The following is a 22,431-nucleotide window of genomic DNA, read 5'->3' as shown; positions in this document are numbered from 1 at the left end:
TTGGAATGATTGGAAATATAATTCACGACATTGAAACATTTGGAAGGATTAATTGCTATTTGAAAACATCTCTATTCATTTCAGTAAGATTTTTTTTTGTGGAAATATATGTGGTAAAATTCTAATCTAAGCAATGTTAAAAAAAAAAAAAAAAAAACTGGGCCAACTATTTTAACATCGGAGTGGTTTGAATGAGTTAAGAAATGTTGGGTATTTTATAAGGACAAAAAATGCATAATAATCATGAAAAAATCATTCTACGCAGATCAACATTCTCTTCAGTCTTTCCACAATAATGTGTCAATAATGCATAAGATGGCCTGTCTCATTTACAGTTTGTGATGTCATTATGTTGGCAGCTGGGAAGGAAAAGCTTCTCTTCCCTCCAAAGCCTCCTGTGATTTCTTTTGCACGAGTAAAGAGCGGAAATTGCCACGCTGTCACGAAGCAGTTTGCGCATACGCTGTGTACATTGTGAGCGACGGTGAGGAAACGTTAATGCAACCAAGCAAGCAGAATGCTTGCATAACTGACATTTGAAATGCCACGTTTGAATCGACATATGCTCCGCAAACATTCGGCAAAGGTATCAACAACAACCAACATTCACACCAAAGTGATCCTGCAAAAAATAAAAATAAATAAATAAATAAAAAATACTATAGATGCTGTAATTTGCATTGCGGGCAAGTAGGTAGCATTTCTTTGCAAAGATACACTTGGCATGCAAACCATTTTTCAATCCCCTTCGTATATGTGTGAAGGACTTTCATAAGCAACTTTGTAAGTGTTAAAAGGGAGAGAAAAAAAAACCAAACAAACAAAAAATGAAAATATTTATCCAAGTGAGCCTCACACTCATTTTAGGTATCAATTTGAGCTGCGGTATTTATTTATTCCAGCGGGCTGCACTTTTTTTTCTGAGGGCATGAAAATGACACTTGAATTTATGTTACAGTATTTTTCAAGTGAATGATTTTCACGAGGGAAAAAAAAGGCACATATTTTAGGTGCAGCGTTAATTTATTCAATTGGTTGCTCTGAGTATTAATTTATTCCAGTTACTGTCATGACGTATTTATTTTCTTTTGCCAGAGGGGAAAAAGAAAGCAAACTCCTGCGTAAATTATTTTCCTCAACCATTTAAACTGGCATCGTTTGAGATGCGGCATTTATTTACTGAAGTTATTGTAATGGCACAATCTTAATTTCTTCCAGAGGTAAAAAAAAGAAGGCATCTACTCGCTGTGCAACACTAAGTTACTCAGTAGAATGAAAAATTCAGATTTTTTTATTTTTTTGGTGCTGCATTTATTTATTGAATATACCGTAATGGCACATTTTTATTTATATCAGAAATTAATATATATTTTTAATTAATTATAGGACATTTGTATTCATGGTGTGGCATTCATGTATTTAAGTGGATCGGTAATGTATTTATTTATTTATTTATTCATGCATACTGAATGTAAAACTGGAGGCACCGGTATGAGCTCCAACTTGCGTTTATTCAAGTGGTTGACTTCTTTCTCTTGATGGTATAAATGGAGTTGTCTGTTCAATGCATGGCATTTATTTATTGAAGTTATTGTAAAGCCTCACAGGCGTCTATTTGAAGTCAGGCATTTCTTTTTTTCGCCTGGATAATACACTTTTGCTTCCGAAGGGAGACTAAGGCAGGCATGCATTTATATAGTTGTGGTCTAAAATATTCAAATGGAAATGCATTTTAGTGTTGTTGACGTTGTTAAACGTTCTAAATCAATAACCCAGGTGAGTAAGGGGGTGCAACGGATCATTGTTACATTTATCTTACTCTATTTGACTCCAAAAAGTTGGTTAAACACAGGCAAAGCCAAGTTTTGTATTATTACAACAACTCGCATCCTCTTAGCTTCCATCCAAAACAACAAGTGGAGGAAAAAGTCAAATAAAAATTCAATAATTCAGGAGCATGATGATTAGCCTTGAACTATCACAAATACTCTGCTCAGATATTCAGCCTTAAAGGCTCCTAACGGAGGCAAGTAATGAATGACATTTAAATGTTAAATAAATCTCTGTCTTATTGGCATTAATTAGGCGGATTAGAGGCAAATATCAGGAGGAGAATCCAATGTTTTTGGCATTTCTAGAGGTCTCGCAAATCATAGTGAGGTGCATTAGCACATTACTCCTGACACACGAGCGTAATCTCTTCAGTCACAATAATGGGATAATTGCAAATTTGACACCCCGAATAACTGTCCCAGTGTTTGCCGGCGCGCATAAATGCTGCGGCTTGCACTATTTGGTGCATTTTTTGTGAGCCGCCGCAATAATACAGGCCTGAATGGCTTTTAAAAAAAAGATATTGGCCTATTTCATGCCAGTATATTTAGTCATTCCAAAAAGCTCAACCCATTCAGAACAGAACATGCACTCTTCACGTTGGTGTCGCGTAAACATTTGGTGGTGGCTATTTTTGGGGAATAATAATAATGTGACAGATGTCTACAATTTGCAAACTGGAGTAGAAAATAAAAAAAAAAGGACTATTTCCAAGAAATGACAGAAAAAACGCAAATCTGGAAAGTCTGCACAATTCATCTGAGGGGTTGTTTCCATGCCGTTGTTTTGGTTAGCAACAGAGTTCAAACAAGCTCAGCAAATAGTGGCTTGTGGACATTTGTTTACTCAAACGCAGATGGGGAAGACTTTTATTTGTATGCACATTGCAAAGCAATCACAAGACAGTCAACTGGAATGTTGAATGGTTGGATACACTGGTTCTGCTCTTTTGTTTAGCAACAAGCTCGAACAGGCTTAGAATTGACCTATTCAGCGTTTGCAAATAACGGTCTGCTTTTATTCATATTCAATTATTAGACAGTAGGCCTTTATTTTTGGAGTCCACACTTTTAATTAATTAATTGGCCTTTCAGTGCAGAGGTTGTGGGTTCGATTCCGGCTCTAGCCTTCCTGTGTGGCGTTTGCACGCTCTCCCCATGCCTGCATGGGTTTTCTCCGGGTACTCCAGTTTCCTCCCACATTCCAAAAACATGCATAATAGGTTATTGTGTATATGGTAGGAGATAATGGATGGACGGATGGACGGATGATAAATCTGAGTGACAATTGCATAACTTTGGTGTGACTGTTTTGGTCAGAGAAGAGCCACTTTGATTGACCGATTTGAACACTCCCGCATTGGCACAGCCGTCCACCTGCAGAGCCGCCGGGCTGCGCTTGTGCACGACATCACCAACACCGGTCTTACCCGTGTGGCAAAGATCGGCCCACTTTGCCGGAATTGCGCCGTTCACAAACTTAGAACCCTCTGTGTGAATGATTGCATTTATGTTCAGACAGTATGTCAGGGACTGATTGCGGAGCCTGCATTTTTTTTGAAGGACAAACAGAAGTTGAGGAAATACAATGTGTCAATCACAATTTTGGTGTGTTTTTGTCTTTGGAAACTCGTCTGAATACTTTGAGATGCCAAAAGAGACTCGTTCATCCCGACGGCTGGATGCATGGATGATGTGCACAAGCACGTTTGATGAGCCGATTCACTCCCGTTGTTTGAATTAAGAAGTGAATTCTTTTGCAGAGAGCATCTGTGCCAAATTGATGCTTTACAGCGGCCTCAATAACCCCACAGCTGCTCTGATATCTGCTTGCAAAATACATCATTTAGAGAAGCTTTGAAACACTGGTAGCCTCGGCCTGCGCAGCCCTTATTCCCACCCTGTTATTCAAAATAAAACAAGGCCCTGATAGCCATTCAAACGACTTAAAACGATTCAACAGCTCTGGATAAATGCTCAGTTTTAATGGGCTTTTTTTTTTTTTTTTTTGCCGGCTGGATCTCCAACACAATTAATAAGCTGAGACTTAATGAAGATGGCCCAACCTGAGCAGATGTGCCAACATTGATTGGGCCTTTAAAAAAAATGGCCTTTCTATTGTAATTCATCTTTTTGTGTGTGTTGATTTGCAACAAAAATATACTTGGGGGGGTGGGGCGGAATCATTACCGGAGGGAAGGCTAATCTATACTCCTGACAACTTCTTTATAGAATCATTGCGTATTTACCTTTGCTGAGATAAGATCAGCGTTAGTCATCAAACATGAAGCTATAGTCATTCTTCATTATGAAACTGGCAGAATGTTCAGTGACTTGAAAAACACAATTACCGCCATTTTGGTTGTTTATCTCTTTTCCTCACCGACGCTCTTAAACATTTGTATGCTCCACAGTGTGCACTCCAATGTAAGACTCCATTTTTTTTTTTAACTTCATTAAAAGCTATTATAGCCAGCGTCAGTCACTGAATGCATTCAAAGCACAATTCAGCTTTACAGATGCCACAACTGCTCTGAGGACAGACAGTTTAGCGGGAGAGATGTCTACCACAACACATGGCGGTGTGCGTCTAAGTAAAGGTAATTGCAGCTCCCTCGGTGGCGCCACTTGGATTTCAGATGCAGCGTTTATTTATTCAGGTTGATGATACAGTTGGTGTTTTGGATGGAAAAATGTGTCTCGTTGAAGTATAACATTTTTCTACTCAATGTTATCTTTTTTATGGGAGGAAAAAAAAGGAGGCGTATGTTTGAGGCGCAGCATTTTTTTGTGACTAACACTGTTATTGAATTTTCAGAGGTTGAAAAGGAGGCATTCATTCGAGGTGTGGCATTCACTTTCTCAAGTGGTTGGAACACTTTTTGCTTTTTTTCCTGAGGGAAAAGAGGAGGAGTTTATTTGAGGTGTGGGTTTGTTAATTCATTTAGGTGGATTTTTTTTTCTAAAGGAGAAAGGAAAAGCTGTCCGTCCAAGGTGTGGCATTTTTCTATTAATGTGGCTGATGCAAGTTTGTTATTTGGGAGGGAAGCATGTATTTAGGAGGTGGTATTAAATATCAAGTCATTATAACAATGTTGCTTTTTTTCTGAGGGGAAAAAAAGGAGGGGTCTATTTGAAGTACGGCATTTTTAATTCACACAAGTGTATTTATTTTCTTTCCCTTTTGAGTTATTGCATTTACATACAATGGTATGCTTTTTTTTTCTTGAGGGGAAAAGGCTGATGGTGATTTTAAGCCGTGGCATTTCCATCAATGGAATTGTAACGTCAGAATTCTTGGCTTCGAGGAGGACCTAAATGCAGGGAAGCGAGGCAAGAGAACTTAAAGGGGTATTTGATGTAAAGAAAACAAAAAAAGGAAATTGAAATCAACAAAAAAACTCAAGTAGAAAAGAATAAGAACCAAAACATCAAAACAAACACCAGGAAAACAGGACTTGACGAAAACCTGACTTGGTGAAAAAACAAAAGCAACAAGACGCGGCTCAGGCGAAGGACATGGACAATGCCCGGCGGACAAGAACTGAAAGGAAACTGAACTAAATGCAAACAAATTGACAAGACAACAAGACATAAAAGGTTGGCGAGAGCTGATTGGCTATCACTAGGAAGTGGGACGCCAAGCACGGGTGAACACAATAAGCTTAATGAGACACGCACAAAGGAACACATGAAAAAACATGAAACTAAAGTCCAAAACCAAAAACAACCAACACAGACCACAACAAGTATGACTCATTTGTTTGTTTGTTTTTTTTTCCCCAAAGAGAAAAAAAGCAAGCTTTGATTTGAAGTGTAGCGTTTACACAGTTATTTTAGTCTTGAGAGGAACACAAGAGGCACCTAATCGAGGTGTTGCATCGTTTCCACTTCTTCAAGTGGATAACATACATTCTGATTAATTGAAGTGCGGTGTCGGTTAACAGTGGAGGCCACTTTACAGCAGGTTGACGGTTTGATGAGTGGAATGTTGATTGCGTAATGTTACATTTAGCGCTGAATGTTCAATGCATAAAACCTTTTTTAGGACTTATTCTCCTCTGTGTTCTGTTCCTCTACTAGTCAACTGTCTCCAACCTTTTTCCCATAATGGGGTTGATTTATGATGCATCGCAGACTAGGGCTAAAAATAAAAGAAAGGACCAAAAAAAAAAAAAAGTCTCCAGATGATCCCTCAGAATGAGACGGATGAAGATTGTAGCAAGACTAAGCTCTTCCCTGTTCGAGAGTCGGTGGGCCCCGCGTTGCCCTGAGCACTGCTCCGTACACGGCAAACATCACAAATCAGACCCCATTTGTATTTGTAATTGCGCAAGCGACTATGCCGCACCTGTTTTAAGTGTCTGACAGCCGGCTATTCCTACGTGTACAGTATGCTTTGACACAATGAAAATGATGTAACTATTCTCAGAGGCTTCCTTGTGCACTTTGACAGGTGCCATTTTTCACACCATTACCTGCTGCCTAAAAGTTTTATTCACAGCATAGTGATAGGCCCAAAAACAATCTTCCGCACGCCCACCAACCACTGCGATTGCAACAACTGATCTTGAACTTTTACTGCCCAGTCTGTGGCAAGCTCCTTTTTTTTTTGCCATCCTAATTAAGTGAAGTCGACAGAATTCCAAGTAATGCGTAAAATACGGATGCAACGATAATGATTCAATAGCAAGGCCTCGTGAAAGGATAGGAAATGTTTGCGCTGAGGTACATTCATAAGTCAGACAAGTTACAGGGTTGTTTTATAACAGAGAGCTAATTTACATAATCACCAGCTCCACATTGAGTTTTTCCAACAATGACATGACAGATATGCTGCCTGAAGATCCAGAAAGGAAGTCTGAAGGCATTATCGGTATAGCCAAGTTGTAAGCAGAGCTGTAGTGCTACCACAGTGCCTTTGCGATATGATTAATTAGCTGCTGGTGGCTTTGCGCAAGATAAGCAGGGCTGCATTATGTTTTCAAACAGATGAACTTGCCGTACTCCCCATTAGCTACGTATTCATGGGGCGGGGTGTCCAGTAACTTACTTGCACAAGGCCGGGCCCCCGCATGTAAACTAGCTAATTTCAGCAAGACAAGTGTGTAAAGTGTGCCAATTCTTGATTTTTGGGGCATCTTGTCACAGAAACAGGGACTTGGCCAATCATTTGTTCTTTGATGCTTTATAAAGACATACTACATTGCTGGAAATCCTGATGAGTGCAGCAGTGGTGTGATTTAGATCAATTTCACAGTGAGCCGAAAGTGAATGCTGAAAATAGAAGTAAGCTGTCGATAACTGGTTATTAAGCATTTACGTGTTTATAACACCATTACAAGCACATACATACAGTAAGTACCCTTATTGTAGAGCCAATAAGCAAGATGAGCACTATTTATTTATTTATTTATTTTTTTGCGAGTGTTTACCTCAGCAGAGATCGAAAGCAGAGGCCTCATTACAGTCTATGCTGAGTGCAGAGTTCCTGGAGGGAGGCCCAGTGGGTCCTTCGAGCATGATGGGCCGGTCAATAAGTTGGAGCCACATCCAAAAAGAAGCTCGGCGGCAAGAGCGAAAGTCTCACGGGAACGCATCACACTCCGACTTTCTGCACGGCTCGCAACATTAGCCAGCCATATAGTGCCGCTTCTGTTTATCTCCTTTCAAAACACTCCAAGAGCGATGATACCGCACACAAACACGCACGCACGCACACAAGGTGTATTTATTTATATCTGCTTATCTACCCGTCGATCGCATCACTGCGATGGATTTGCACTCGAAAACATAAGCTGTGTCCATCAATTTGCAACAACAAGGGACATGCTGAGCATGGACTTTGGCTTTAAGCTTATTGTTAGGTGAAAGGGATCTGCCCTGAAATTGTGACGAGCATTTATTTATTCAAGTGTATCACACACTTTTATTTTTTCCAAGTGGAAAAAAGGGGGCAATTCTTTCAGGTGTAGTGTTCATCTAAGTGGATGATATCCTATTATTATTTTATCCAGAGGTGAAAAGGGGAAATTTTCTATTCGAAGAGGAGGTTTTAATTCAAGTGAATGTTTTCCTCAATGGAGGAAATTGAGGCATCAATTTGAGGTACGGCATCTATTCAAATGAATTACCATATTTTTTGCAGTACAAGTCGCTCCGGAGTTTACGTCAAACCAGCCCAAAAATGCATAATAAGGTAAAAAAAGGTGAAGGTAAAAAAAAAAAAGTCGCACTGGAGTATACATTTTTGCGGGTAATTTATTTTACAAAATACTAAATTAAAAGCAGACATTTCATCTTGGAAGGCAAGTTATAACATTAATAAAATAAAAAGAAAAGGCTGAAAAGGTGTACGATATGTTACCACAATGAAGGTTATTTAGCCATTGGTGAACTAACTCATGCTTCTAGCTTTGGCCATCTAATCTTTCCGTTTTCTTTTTCCTTCTTCTTCTTTATGCAGTTAAAGTAGCCTTTTTGCCAGTCCCTAACAAGTCTCGCATTCACGCCAAACTTTCTCTCCACTGCTGGATTACGGTTTTCAACTGCAAATGTCACTAATTGCATCTTGTAGAGTGCAGAATATGATTCTTTTGAGGGGCATTTCAGTCCAATCGTTCTCAGTTGTCTTTGTAACGGGTCAGAAAAATTGCTGCAAAAGTCTAGACCCCCCTCTCTGTTAGTCTGTGAAATTGTTTTTTTCAATTTCTTTGTAAGGAGTAGGAGATATTGGTGCCCTCTTGTGGCTATGTTTGAATTATTTTTTTTTTTTAATGTATAAATTGCTTCAGAGTATAAGTCGCGAGACCAGCCAACATAGGTAAAAAAAAGTGTGAGTTATAGTCAGGAAAATACGGTACTTAATATAATGCGTCTATTTGAGGGGTGACCGTTGTTTATTCAACCGGATGAAGATTTTCTTCAAAGTGGGACAAGAAAAGCAAGATCTTAAGAACATCCAAAAGCAAAAGAATAAATACTTTGATTCTGATTGAGGTCCCGCACGATATGCTGATTTTGTGAATGATCACGATAGTTTCTGCGACCTTTGAAGGCTTATCTTTACAAAAATGTTGGTGCATTTCCGAATCGCATGACCTTGGTTATTTCTGTATTTGTGTTGACGCAAACATAGACAAAAGCACAACAAAATAAGAAAAAAGTGTCTGAAGTAATGACTTCAACCACTAGTCTGAATTAAATCCCAAACAGAGCGTGTGATTCGAGGCTGACGAGATGGCAGGCTTGTTTTGTATTCAGCTCGGAAAACATTTAAGGCTTAAGGTGCCTTGTTCTTGTTGTCTTTTTTTTCTGCGTAGAAAAGAGAAGTGCGCTGGAGGCGCGACACCAAGCTTTAATTTAGGAATTTAATTTCCATACACAAAATGGGGTCAGGCGATGAGGAGCGAATTGACAAGACGCAGCATGCAGGTACTTGTCGTTTTTCTGCTCAAATGGCTTTTAATGAGAAGCAGCCCTTTGGCCCACTTTTTGTGCTTGGGCTGAAAAAGCACTTTGATCGGTGCGTTGCCTGAGTTCGAGCGCCGACCGCCTCGCCGACCACCACGTCCAGTGCTCGGAGGAGAACTTAACACCATGAGACAAAACCAGAGAGCAATTCTCAAACAACGTTAGCAAATTAGAAACCGGGGGGAAAAAAAACACACAGCCATGGGAAGCGTGGCTGTTTCTCATCAGATGGGTGAGGCGAATGGTTTACTTGGAACCAGCTAACAAGCAGTCCCCACGATACTGAGTCATTGCAGCGAGAAGTGCGAATGCAGCACATCCTCGTTAATGCCCTAAAGCTCTTACAATGTGTAGCTCAAACCGCAAAATATACTTTAATTGTACACACTTTTCTGCCCTGCGATTGTCCGTTCCATCTTTTATAATGCGGGCCGTCCGTGCACATTACCTCATTTCAGCCACCATAAAATGTGAAGCTTGTCTTTTGCAGAACTTTTTTCTTGGAGGGAGGATAGTGGGAAGAGAAGCGTGTGAAAAGCATTTCCCAGGGCTTTCCCAGGAGCAGCAGGTGTGGATTAGTAGTTCGTTTGTCTGCCCAACAGATGTGTTGGGTTTGAATAAATAGCTCTAGATGTGATTGTAAAGCGTGACATATTGGAGAAATAGCCTTACAGTTTGCAGATCTGAGTTGGAAGCGCTTTTGGAACACGGCGCCATTTGTATGTTCGCCCCATGCTTACACGAGTTTTCAACATGCAATTGCTTCCTCCTACATTCCAAAAATGGATGTTTATACACATGTACGTATGTTAGGGTCAGTGACGACTCTAAATTGCCCATTGGAGTGAATATGAGGATCAATGTGGAGTTGGACTCAACTTAAATGTACACATTTTGGACATCTGGTCATAATGCCTGTCAAGGTTTTCTGGTACAGCCATGATGGCACAACAATCACATCATTTCCGGATCGTGGAGAGATCAATTTGGAAAATATGTCACACTCTAAATGTGAAATTTACTCGCATAGTGTATCTGGTAGTTCTACTGATCTTCGCTAGTGATCTGTGTGCAGTAGAAGGTGACACAGGAGTGGATTTTAACCCTTATACCATCCCACTCCCACAGAAGAGAAATCCTGTAGACCCCCATGCCGGACCATATTAAATAAATAAATAAATAAATAAAATGCCTGTAAATAAAATGTGCTATACCAATTAAAATGACTTCGATCTTGTCCTGTTCCTGTTCAGAGTGCATCCCGCCCCTATTTTGGAGGTCAGCTCTATTATAAAAAATAAATAAATAAAATAAATAAATAAATAAAAAAAGCAAAAAAAAATCGGCACTTCCTTTTCTTCATGGACTCTCCCTGCTGAGAAGTTTTTCATCCTGCACCATCCCGATCCCGTAATTAAAAGTAAAGTTGACTCCCATCCTACGTGAATGCCTAAAAATTGTCAGTCTCTAATGTACAGCTCATTTTAAGGTTACCTTGAAGGACCGTGTCTTTTTGCATGCACGAATAATAAATCCAATAAAACAACTGAATCACAACACCGTGCTCTTAACTGAACGTTTATGAGACGGTGCAAATTGTGCGTTGACCGGGTTGCCAAGCGTATAACTACGGCAGATGACTGTAGCACTTTGTGATGGGCGCTTCCATTCCATGCCAGCATGTACATCAAAATGCTCCCCACAGAAGCATTAATTAGCGTTGAGCCTTTCATCCGCCGTATTAATATGATATAATGTCAATATAGGGACACATACACCACCATTGGACAGTTGGTGAGCGTATATGGGACCGATGCGACCCCAGCATGCCAACACCATTCCATCCGGGCATAGCCATCACCCGCCGTCAGCGGCTTGTGAGATGACTCGGGAGTTGCAATGCGACGTTTCACCTTCATGGGGCACTAGAGCTTAGAACAGCCTCCGGAGTGTGGCAGAGAACAGGTGCTTAAGTGTCTAGGAGAATGCGTGTAGTGACAGATATGTCAGGGAACGCCTTCATTTCAAGATCGCTCCACCCAGAGGGGGCGTGTGACACGCAGCGTGCCTTTTCTGACTTCAGCACACGGGAGAATATTGCACTTGTGTACAAATTTTGGACATCTGTCATAATTCCAATCATCAGCGCGCCTTAATTACACGTCAGATTTAGGAACAAATTAAAGGTATGTTTTGACGGTGGGAACGGACTCTCATGGAAACCGAGGACCACTTGTACTGCTTTTAGCTACAGCACGAGCATCCATGATCAAGTGTACCGCTTCAAACAAGCTTGCAAGACAATGTTTGCCACTGAGTGCATATGGCATCTAAGCATTTATATGCATGCAGTTAATGATCTCTGACCTATATTCTCTTGAGTTTTAACAGGAAAAAAAATGGAACAGTACTCAAGTCATGGTATGTTTCATTCTCTCGAGCGAATGAAGCTCCAGACCACGCTGCCGCGGGGAAAAAAAAAATTTCAGCTGCGTAATTCCCATTCTCCCAGTCGCTTGTTGTAAGTGCTGAATGCAAACAGACTAAACTGATTTGGGTTTAACCTTGGACATAATTGACTGTTGGGTGAACTTTTCAAGGTGATGGGGCTGAGAGGTGTACCAGTGTTTGGCTATGTATCCCCTCGGATCTGCACCCCAATTGACAAGTGTAATTCGCCAGTTTGGAGATGAAGTGCTGTCTTTGCAAGCGAAAATGCAATCTAATCTCATATCGTCTTGATGGGGGCTTGTACAGTTTGTTCTTCACAATTCGCACTAGAATTTTTTTTTTTGACGTTGGGCACAAGTAGAAACACTCCACCCCTAGTCGTCATGGCAATGAAAGCTGTCCTCGGGTTGACACACCCTGCCGTGACAGGGGGGTAGTGTGAGCAGAGACTCAAAAAAAGGTGGACAATTGTGCTTAATTCTTGGGGTATTTTGATGAATGTGGGTCACAGCCATGTGATTACGACAACGGGGAACTATTTACATTTTTTTTTAAATATTAGAATATATGGTTCGGAAAAAATAAAAAAATCTTGGTCTTATATTTATTTATGAAATAAGCCCATCAATCTTATTAGCATTAAGCAAACCACACTCACGACCCTCTCAAATTGTAATAGTGGGATACCAGCACAGAAGATGCAATCAGAATGTTTTATTTTTCTTCTGTAAATGCGTTATCATCAACAAAAAAAAATCTGGCTCACAACGAACTTTAGAAAAAAGTAAACAGTATGCGTCACCGGGTGAGCAGACCCAGAAATCTTCCCAAGATGACCAACTACATAGCGGGGGCATTTTTTTCTTTGTCTTTATTAATAATGTTGAATGTAGCCACGAGAATGTCTCTCACGGTGAGTCAGTGTTCAGTTCTGCCCTGCGTAACTGGGAGAGGGGAGTGTGGGGGAGGGGGGGGGGAGACTGAAGAGGGTGGGAGGTTGAGAAGGAGAAGAAGAGTTCCCTGAAGATAGAAAGTGGCTCTTTGATTTTGATCTCCCCGGGGCTATTTCTGGGTTCGGAACAAATTTGGTTTCGGGCCGAGCATGTTTGTTTCAGCAGGGAGCTGCTAAACGTGGAAACGCGTGGTAACTGGTGTCAGTCTCAAACAGGAGGTGCTAGCGAGCTGGCTGGCTGGCTGGCTGGCAAACAGGACGACTGATCCTGGGCCAGCTGTTTGAAACGGCGTCAACGCCCGGCTTCAAACAATGCCGGCATTTAGCGTCCCGCCTGCTCTTGGAGCAGATCATTCGCAGATCAACTCATTTGACGAGCGACCATTTTTGGGGATAAATCTCTTGATTTCTGCGAACAGATGCCAGCAGTATCATATGCCTTTCAATTGTAATTCAAAAAAATATATAACAGGACACACAATTTGGGTCAATGGAAATACATACCTTTTTTGCAACACTCAGTCCCAAAAGAAGAGCTTGTCTCAACAGGGGGTGATAAAACAAATATTTTAGTGCTTGCCAAGGTGGAGATGACGCAGAGCATTCGCGGAATAGCTCTTGATGAGCAACCACTTTTTTTTTTTTTTTTTTTTGGGATACTGTAAATCTCTTCATCTACGCTAACGTCAGCCAATAGAATCTCTTGGCACTGACCTGTAATTGATCAAATCGAGACGCAGGCTCATGTTTGGGTTGCGATGGGAATACATTGAAAACAAAGACCCGGACATCATACAATTTGGAATCTAGAAAAACCCTTAGGGTTGAAAACTGAAAATGATGGAATGATGAAATTAAATCTCTCCCCTTACGTCATTGTTATTTTTCATGTGGTTGAAATATGAAAACATTCATTACGCGACATCAGTTTTCCTAGACGGAATGCTAAATTAGAAAGTCCCAAAATGCTTCACTTCAACTTGTAAACACTGCAGTTGCCGTATTTTTTTAATTTTTTTACAACGTAGGCCTATACTTTAATGTACAGTTGTTTGCCTTAGGTTTGTCTTTATCCAGGTCCTCTTGTATTTTATCTGCAAGCTATTATTTATTTTTTTTACTGCATGTACACAGATGAGAGATAAAGCAAAATATGTCATTCCTATTCAAGTGCTGTCAAATGTGACTCATCACTGGACTCAAGGGGCAGTCAATGACATTGCCGCTTGATAGAAAATGGCAAGGTTAGTAAATTGACTGATAATTTAGTCTTGCGGTGCATTTTGGTAACAAGTTTTGAATTAGTGAAGATGAGATTGGATTATATCTCAGAGATAAATAAATGCGTTAAATTCAATGTTAGTATCACGTTTAGATTTTTAGAGTTCAGCAAGCATCACGGCTGGCATTGCAACGTATTCCGGGAATAACAGTAATATTACCAAAATATCTTGAGCAAAGCGTTATATTCCTCCTTTACTGCCTAAACGTAAGATAATACAGTAACACTTTGTCCGCAGCGCTGCTGGCAAGCAATCCAGGGTTTACCCAAAATGTGCTGGGGCAGGCTCCAGTTCAATCGCGACTCAAATGAAGACGAGCGTGCCATGCTAGGTTCACACCAAATCTCTTGTTTATTTCCGGCGGCGCGATTGAATTGAAGTCAATGGAGTTCGTGCAAGTGGGCGCGGTTGCGTGCGAGGCGAAATGAATGATGCGTTTTGAGTGATGGAAATTTCGCCCGTTCGGCGTGGTTAAAAACATTTTACTTGCTGCATTGTGAACACCTCCGCGGTGAAACGCCAGCGAATTAAGCAAAGCAGAACGCTCAAACCGATTTGGTGCGAAACTAGCATTTGAAAACAGACGGATGGAAAAAAAACACTGAAATTCGACAGAATCAGACGTGGACTAGAGTCTTGAGATCAATAGCGTTTGTCCTTTTCGGTTGCTTTGCACTCGGAAGATTATGAAATTACATAGATTGGAGGAACGTGGAGGATGGGTACGATGGCACCAATTGCCGCCACTCGCAAATGAATAATTATTGCTGCTTTTTGATTCACGACACACTTCCAAAGATTAATTAAATAATCCCCACCCTGCACGGTGGCCATAGTCATTAATAACGCAGCAGGATCTAGCGTAATGACAACTATTGAGAAAACTAGCCTCAATCTATCCTGAGGCCTCCTGTCAGGGGGCAATGTCCTCCAATGTGCTGCATTCAGCCAGCGATAATTGCTCTTTCTTTATCGTCTTTTGACCTCATCTCATTTGGAGCTTTATTGTATTTGAGGAGTCCTGATTGCCTGCCCCGTGTTCATTTGTCTTGCGCCCAACACAGATGTGCTCCATCCAATGCGTCTGCATAATGGCCATCATAACAGTCCATCATCCCTGCTTCCTTCCTTACATTTTGGATTCTTTTTAAACGCTTCGTCTCGCCTATCTTGACAATCCCACTCCCGATTCGCTGCTTTATCACGTGATTTCAATTTGCCAGCCCGGAAGTGTCCAATAAAGAGATCAGTCTTCCGTTGGATGTCTTCCATCTACTGAAGGTAGTTGGGGCAAATATCGGAATGTCACACACACAACGTTCATGTAACGCTTTTTGTTTATCCTCTAGCCAAGGTTGATGTTGCAACTCCATGAATGATTTCTTCGGTGGAGTCGCCGCTCCTGCCAGTGAGATTATTACAAATGGAGCGCTTTATCGTGGGGTATTACCGTCCAATGTCCTTCCTTTATGTCCTTCTCATTGGACTCGTCGCAAAGACTGTCATGCGATTCACGAGTACGGGGGTGGCGTATGTCAACCCAAATTGACTTTCAACGACAGCCACGGAAGAAAAACTTTCACAAGGCCTGAGATTTACTTACAGAGAAGCAGGAACATGACAAGACATTATAGTGAATATTAATAAGTTGGCATATAGCAGTGAGGTGCGGTGAGGTTCTCGAGTGCCGAAGCACAACTCGTCTGGAGTCGGATATAAAAATATGAACCCAAAATGGAAGTTGAGCCTGGCTTTCAATTTTGACCTTCATTGAAATGTGTTTCAAATGAGGTCAAAATTATCAAAGCTTTTGATTGTGCTTGAGTCAATTGCACACCGTTCAACATGATTGCAAGAAAAACAAAAGAATATTCAATATTAGATCAAGGTCCTAATTTTTGCATTGTTTTTTTTCTGATCTTTTTTAAATTAAAAAAAAAATCAACGAACCAAACAACCTGTCTATATTGTATTGTATTGTACTGTAATATTGGTAAAGAATTTGACGAGTTCTGATGAATGTGTTGGAGCCAAACACAGCTACGCTGCCAGTGAATAAAGAGTGGCTGACGTCATGTTTTCCTTCTTCCGACAAGAAACTACTTCCCTGCGCTCTATTTTGGACCCAATTGTATCAGAACGCGAATAATCAAGAAGCAATTCAACACAATGGAACAAATTCCAAATGGAACATTATCTGCAATTCCACACCAACTATTGTAGACTAGGCTTTTTTTTTTTTTTTGGTCGAAATTTCACTCAGCAAATCTTTGGAGTCCACGCTGATTGCCAAGAGTCCGATTTTAGTTTTCAACAGCAATCGCATTCAATAGAAAGAACGGAATTATAGTTTGTATTATCCTGCCAGTCACTGATTTTTTGTCTTTGTGAGGGCTGCCTTCTATTGTATTCTATTCAGCAAGAGGCTATTATGTTATTGGTTTGTGTATATGCTGCCTTTATGCAGTACGGATTCAGCAGTCAAGCCCCAGCCATACACTGCACTGTTGTAGCAGCATATTCAAATATATGTTTGTATCGCCATCTTGGAATGAAATACATTATTTTACTTTTACGGTTAAAAAACGTTATTGCAAGAGCGGAACACCAACTCGAGGGAGTGTGCCAAGGATGTTGTGGATACGTGGCACACTTCCCATCGACAGGCTACTGGGGCACACCAATGATTAATGTTTCATAGAAGATGATTCCGTGGGTTGGTCACGGAGTGCTGCTTGTAAGCGAATTGAGCCGGCTGGTTTGTACATTGTGAAAGTTTAGGGGGTGCGCGTTTTGGCACGGGTTGTTTATTAATGAGGCTGATGATTTCTGGCAAACAAGAAAGCAAGACCCGCTCCGTGACCTCCTTTCAGACATTGAGGAGAGCAACCCCCTAAAGGGAAAAGGATGGAGTGAGGTCAAGGTCTGGCTAAAAGGAAAATGATGCAATAAAAAAAATGCATCATGGTCTAATGTGTGTTGTAGGGCTGCTCGATTATGAAAAAATATTCTAACAATTATTTTTTTGGAGGGTTAAAAAACAAAAAAAAATATAGAAATGGAAACAATATTCCATTTTCTTTCTTTTTTTTAAGTGCATTAGAGTTTACTTGCTGTACTCTTATAAATTGCCATAGAAGTGATGTAAGATTTAAATACATTTCAATAGAATGCTCAAATTTGTAACTCAAGTGTACTTGTAAAATGAGTACTATTTTAACAATGTTTTATAAATTGTTATAATACTGTAAAAAAATAATCCTTTTGTAAGGTTATACCAATATTGCAATTGTTGAGTGTAATAATCATAATCGCAATTGAATTTCCATTAATTGCACAGCCCAAAGTTGTTGAGCAACAGTCTAAGATTCATTTATTTTTATTTATTTTATTACAACGTGTCTAAATGTGTTTTTCTTATCTGTGTATATACTGCATCATGACATTTTTTTATTTAAACATTCCCTATGAACTTCCATTAACACATAAATTAAGTTGACATTCCCTGTGGGAATAACACTTTTTGAACAACTCAAAAGTTAGCCAGCATCAAGGAGATTAAGTGGGTTGTTTGCGTAGTTACAAAAATCGCTTGTATCAAACCAATCATTATTGTTACATTTCAGAAGAAGACGCTGCTGGCATCTTTTCAAAATATCACGACATAATATGAACCTTCTAGTTGGTGCTTTCCCCTGTAGACCGCCAAGCCCAGTTCCTGGTCTTTTTTTTTATTGAGGTATGTGTGTTTTAGCCCTGAATCATGTTTGATTAATTCATAACCCATCTTGAGACTTGGCAGAGTGAATACACATTTACAAACACAATAATGTCATCGAAATGAATTGTTTGCTCCCAGAAAATCCTTCTGTACATACGTAGTCCACAATGGTTCCTCCTTGGCAGACTGTGGAAAACTGTTTTCTGTGTTTTCTGTCCCATTATTTTTTAAGAAAATTGAAATAAAAATTGCCTGGGCTTTGCTAAACCTTGAAATTCAATAAAACTATAATGTACATTTAGAATTGCCTCTTAAATGTCTGCACAACATTGCGAGTCGATGTGCAAGGCTATTACAGCGACAAGTTGTAAATAAATAAATAAATAAATAAAATAAAAAATCGAAACCTCATATTTTCATTCGTGTTGAGGTTCCGATTAAATGGTTTGATTGAAGGCTTGAATAAGAAATGAGTACACATTGATACGACTAGAAACAAGCAAAGTATGTCAGGCAGGCAGATTGCTTTGCTGAATGGAATATTGATGTTGAAGAAAAGGAGATTTTTGGATTTTTTATTTTTTTGCTTTCCTGCGCATGTTATTTTGAACTTCTGAAATTGACCAAGTTAGGGAGGCAAAATAGGAAAGTGGAGAGGCCGCGTTGGATCTGGAATCTCATCTTTTGACTTGCGAGAACGCTGCAGTTGCAACAGCTCCCGAAAGACCTTGTGGCTGATAATCATAGTCATTACTGCTCCCTCACCCAATTATTTATTTCACTGCGACACTGTGACAGTTGTTATCTATTATGTTGTTCCCTTCACATGACCAAGAAAAGACGATTTTACGCAACATTAGCCATCCAACATCCGCGTGTGACTCTGTTTCCTCGGCCTATCTGCAATTGCATGGACGGTTAATTGCAAGATATTGATACAGATAACATGGTGGCTAATGAGTGGGAATCATAGTAAGTCAAGTCAAGTTATGATATCAAAGTAGTATTTTACCATTGATATCAATAATATCACGATACAGCAATTAGGTGATTAGTTGATCACTGGCACACATCACAATATCTTGGTAAGTGAAGAAGCCGAGAGCCAAGCATCGTGTCTACACAAAACATTATCCAACATGAAACTACACAATACAATGTTGTCCTGCGATATATTGCAAATATATAGAATTGGCAATCTTTCAGGAGCAAGTTCTGTGTTTCAAGCACACAGCACAAATGCCGGTTAGAATACCAAAAAAGACGTAAACATCACTTGACGTTGTACATCAAATGTTTACTCGCTAAGAGGATTTAATGAAAGCATTTTTTTCATTCGGAGAATGCAGAATGAGCTGGCTTACTCAACGACGTCCGAAAATGTCATAACTCCACACAGGAAACTATTTTTCATTATATGATAAGCGTAATTGGTTGAAAATTTTCATTGAATGTTAGTGATACACGACTGTGCTCCAACTCACGGATACATTTGAGTTCTATCGCTGCTTTAAGAATGTAAATCTGTTGTTAACCGGGGAGCCCCTGTGCTGAGATTCACTTCATATTGAAAGGTCAGAATCGCCATCAAGTGTGCATACGGTCACATTCCATCTTTGACACCAGCATCTCAATACTGGACTATAAAGTTAAACTGATGTTCCTGATGCTCGGGTTCCTTTCAATCAAAATGTTCCCCAAACATGAAGAGCGACAGTAAAACAGAAAATATGGTAATGGCTGAGGAAGTATAAATAATGTTATAAAGAAGAAAGCAAGAGCGGAAGCAGCATGTCCGTGAGCCGATCAAATACTTTATTTTACTGTGATTTGTGATAAATGTTTCACTCGTAATCTGGACGCCGCTTTTCACAGCGGTGCTGCTATGCTTGGTCTGCAGCCGCGAGCTTCCAGGAGCCGCGCAAAAGTAGAGCATGAATGAGGCTTCAGAGGGAAGATATTTTCCCCACTACAAGCGGCAAATATGAAGCTCAGCTGTCCATGCGTGATTGAGACATTCCTGCAAAGTTACGTTGCAGTCACGGTGCTCCCTTAATGGGCGTTGAGACGAGAATGGTAATAGGCGTCGGGGCTGGCAGTGGCACAAGGCGCGTGTTTGTTCATAAATATCTCCGGCCGGCATTACTCCACTTGCTGTAGCACCATAATCGTCAATCACGGCCTCTCCGTCCCACTTTGGAGGAGGCTCGCTATGAGCCGTGCCCTTGCGCCTCCGCGTACGTAAGAGGTGGGAGTCGGAAAAAGGGATTGTGATGTGATGTCCTGGCAGCTTGGAAACATCTATTTCAAATCTCCCTGCCTTGTCTGTAAGACATTCACTGCACCGATATGGACCCGTACAGCATGTTTCAAGCATGTTTCCCATCGTCGGCTACCGTGGAAACAGGTGGGAGGTTAATAACTGGAAGGACACGGGATGGGTTTAGCGGAGCCCCCATTCGTCTCTGCCTCCCCGGCTGTTGTTATCTCTCTCTTTAGGAGGAGCTGAACAAGACGAGTTCATAGCTGGGGGAAGATCCCGGAGAGATGACGAGGCCCAGCGAGTACGCTCGGATTTAAGATTAGCAGACACAAAACACTTATTTTTTTTCTTCGCACCTAGCGCCATTATTTCAAGTCGCATAACGTGATAAATGCCACGTATTCTCTCTATTGCTGACTCCCTTTCAAACATCCTTGACAAGCTGCATTTGCAAAACTACAGGAATCTCGTTGATCCTGAACAAAATGCTTACATAACCGTTGCGGTGCTAAGTGTTGGATCTTATCTAAGCATCTCTTTTTCTCTCACAGCCAGGCTTTGGTGCATCTCGTCGGGTCTTCGCACCAAGTTTAACCGCCCCCGCCCCCACCTTGAACACACGAGTAGTGTTAGTAATTGCCTCATGTTTGATGAAGAGAAAAGGCACCCTCACTGTGGCACTAATCAACAATATCCTCCTGCCGCAAAACAAAAAAAAAAGTCAGCTCCCGCGTTCAAATCTTAATCACAATCTCCACACTGTGAGGAGAATGTTACGCTTAATTAAATGAACTCTTCCTTGGTAGCACACCCACATAGAACCCACAAGCTGTCAAACCCCTAAAGGCAGATGTGTGTGCAATTATCAAGCTCACCTCCCGAAGTTCCTTGGCCACATCCTTGAGCTCTCTGAGAATTCCTTCTAGCTGGTCAATCACCATCTTCATGTGGCTGCGGATGCGTTCTCTCGGGCTGGGGGTCTCAGAGGTGTCCCGGGCCGGAGCTCTGCTGAGGGACATCCTTCACAAGGTGACGTGGGGCCAGTGGCCAACAGGCTGAGGGCGTGGGGGAGCCGAGTCGGGGTCCATGTCTTTGGCTACGAGGAGCCTCAGTGCTACTGATCCGAACGGGGGCCCCGGCCACGCAGGGAGACCTCAACATCTTAAAAGCACCTGGACGACCAAAACACCTTTCCTCGCCCGCACGCACGGCACAGGTTCACTCTCTGGCAGCCATGGCGTCCGTCCAAAAACGGGGGCAAAGTGAGCGCAGGGGAAGCCAAACACGATAAATCCATGGAAAATAGAAGAGGCAAAAAAAAAGAAGAAAAAAAACATGTGCTGAGGCTGGAATAAAAAAAATCTTACATAATCACACTGAGCCAACTCATCTCATGTGTCAGTGTGTACAACTCAAATGGTTCTAGAGGAGATGCTATTTAAAACGCTGTTCTATACTCGTGCACTTGAAAAACATAGCAACATTGTGCCATGCTACCGTTATAAAAGTCCAGAAATATCCACTCTCCTAGAGATAGAAAAATATAACTCGGCAAATTACTGTCTTTTAGGGGTTTTATAAGGGAGTTTATTGATGGTTATGGACAAAAAGTGGATATTCCTTTTCTCCCCAATTGAAAGTGATGAGAGACGTCAGAGGTCATGTGAAAATCAACTTCACATCCCCATTTCTTTGCAGATGACAACTTAATGTTGTCTTTCAGTTGTTGTCAGGGAGAAGGTAGACGATGATGGAGGTCTTTTCCTCGAGAATCCAATCTCCCTTCCCAACAGGATTTATTCCAGGTGGCGTAGGATCAGGATGAATTAATTCCTAAGCCAGCGAAACAACTCGTGGTGTGAATTGGTTAAAAAAGAAATCACGGTGGATGAGACACAGTTTCGAGGGACTCTGAGGCAAAGGAGCGACTCCTCCTCGAATTTGGGTTGCACTTGCCCACAGAAGTACACAGGGGTGTGCCCCCCCACCACACACACACAAAAAATAACAAAAAACAAAACAGCAAAAAGAGAAAATGACTCTCCTCTATCTCCCTCAGTTGTTGCTAAGGGAAACGAGTCTGCCTCCCCTTGCCGTGATTGGATAATTATTTTACTTCTTATCCGTGCTGTGTGTGGTTTCCTATGCGGACTCTTCTTTCAGAGAGGCAAGGAGCTCACCCCCATCCAACAGGATGAGATAAATCCCAGAAAAGATTCCCGGCGGAGCCCCGCAGAATGAACAAGGCGAAGCGCTTCCCGACAGATCCGGGGCAATGCCGCTGCCACGGGGCGCGCCGGCCAACCGCACATGGCACCTGGACCTGGACAGACAAGGATAGAGGTTGGGAAAAAAAGAAATCAAATCACTTATTGTCCCACTCCCCTTCAGCACCTTCAACACGAAACAGAGTGAACGGGACGAAGAGCGGAAGGGATTAACTCGGAGCTGGTGTC

General features: G+C 41.2%; 1 protein-coding gene across 2 annotated transcripts in view; it reads right to left on the bottom strand.

Annotated features, from left to right (window-relative positions):
- insyn1 (inhibitory synaptic factor 1) overlaps window positions 1–22,431 on the bottom strand; it is a 74,870-nt gene that overhangs the window by 51,603 nt on the left and 836 nt on the right. For both annotated transcript variants that reach the window (XM_088297211.1, XM_088297212.1), the window contains exon 2: window positions 20,851–22,298. In XM_088297211.1, coding sequence (XP_088153337.1) covers window positions 20,851–20,994 — 144 coding nt within the window. In that variant the 5' untranslated portion in view covers window positions 20,995–22,298. The remainder of the gene's footprint in view (window positions 1–20,850; window positions 22,299–22,431) is intronic.

Source organism: Idiotropiscis lumnitzeri, chromosome 5 (genome assembly GCF_059441095.1).
Source record: "Idiotropiscis lumnitzeri isolate Australia: NSW breed Sydney's pygmy pipehorse chromosome 5, RoL_Ilum_1.0, whole genome shotgun sequence".
NCBI classification, from domain to species: Eukaryota; Metazoa; Chordata; class Actinopteri; order Syngnathiformes; family Syngnathidae; genus Idiotropiscis; species Idiotropiscis lumnitzeri.
This window is presented reverse-complemented; position numbering and strand designations above follow the sequence as displayed.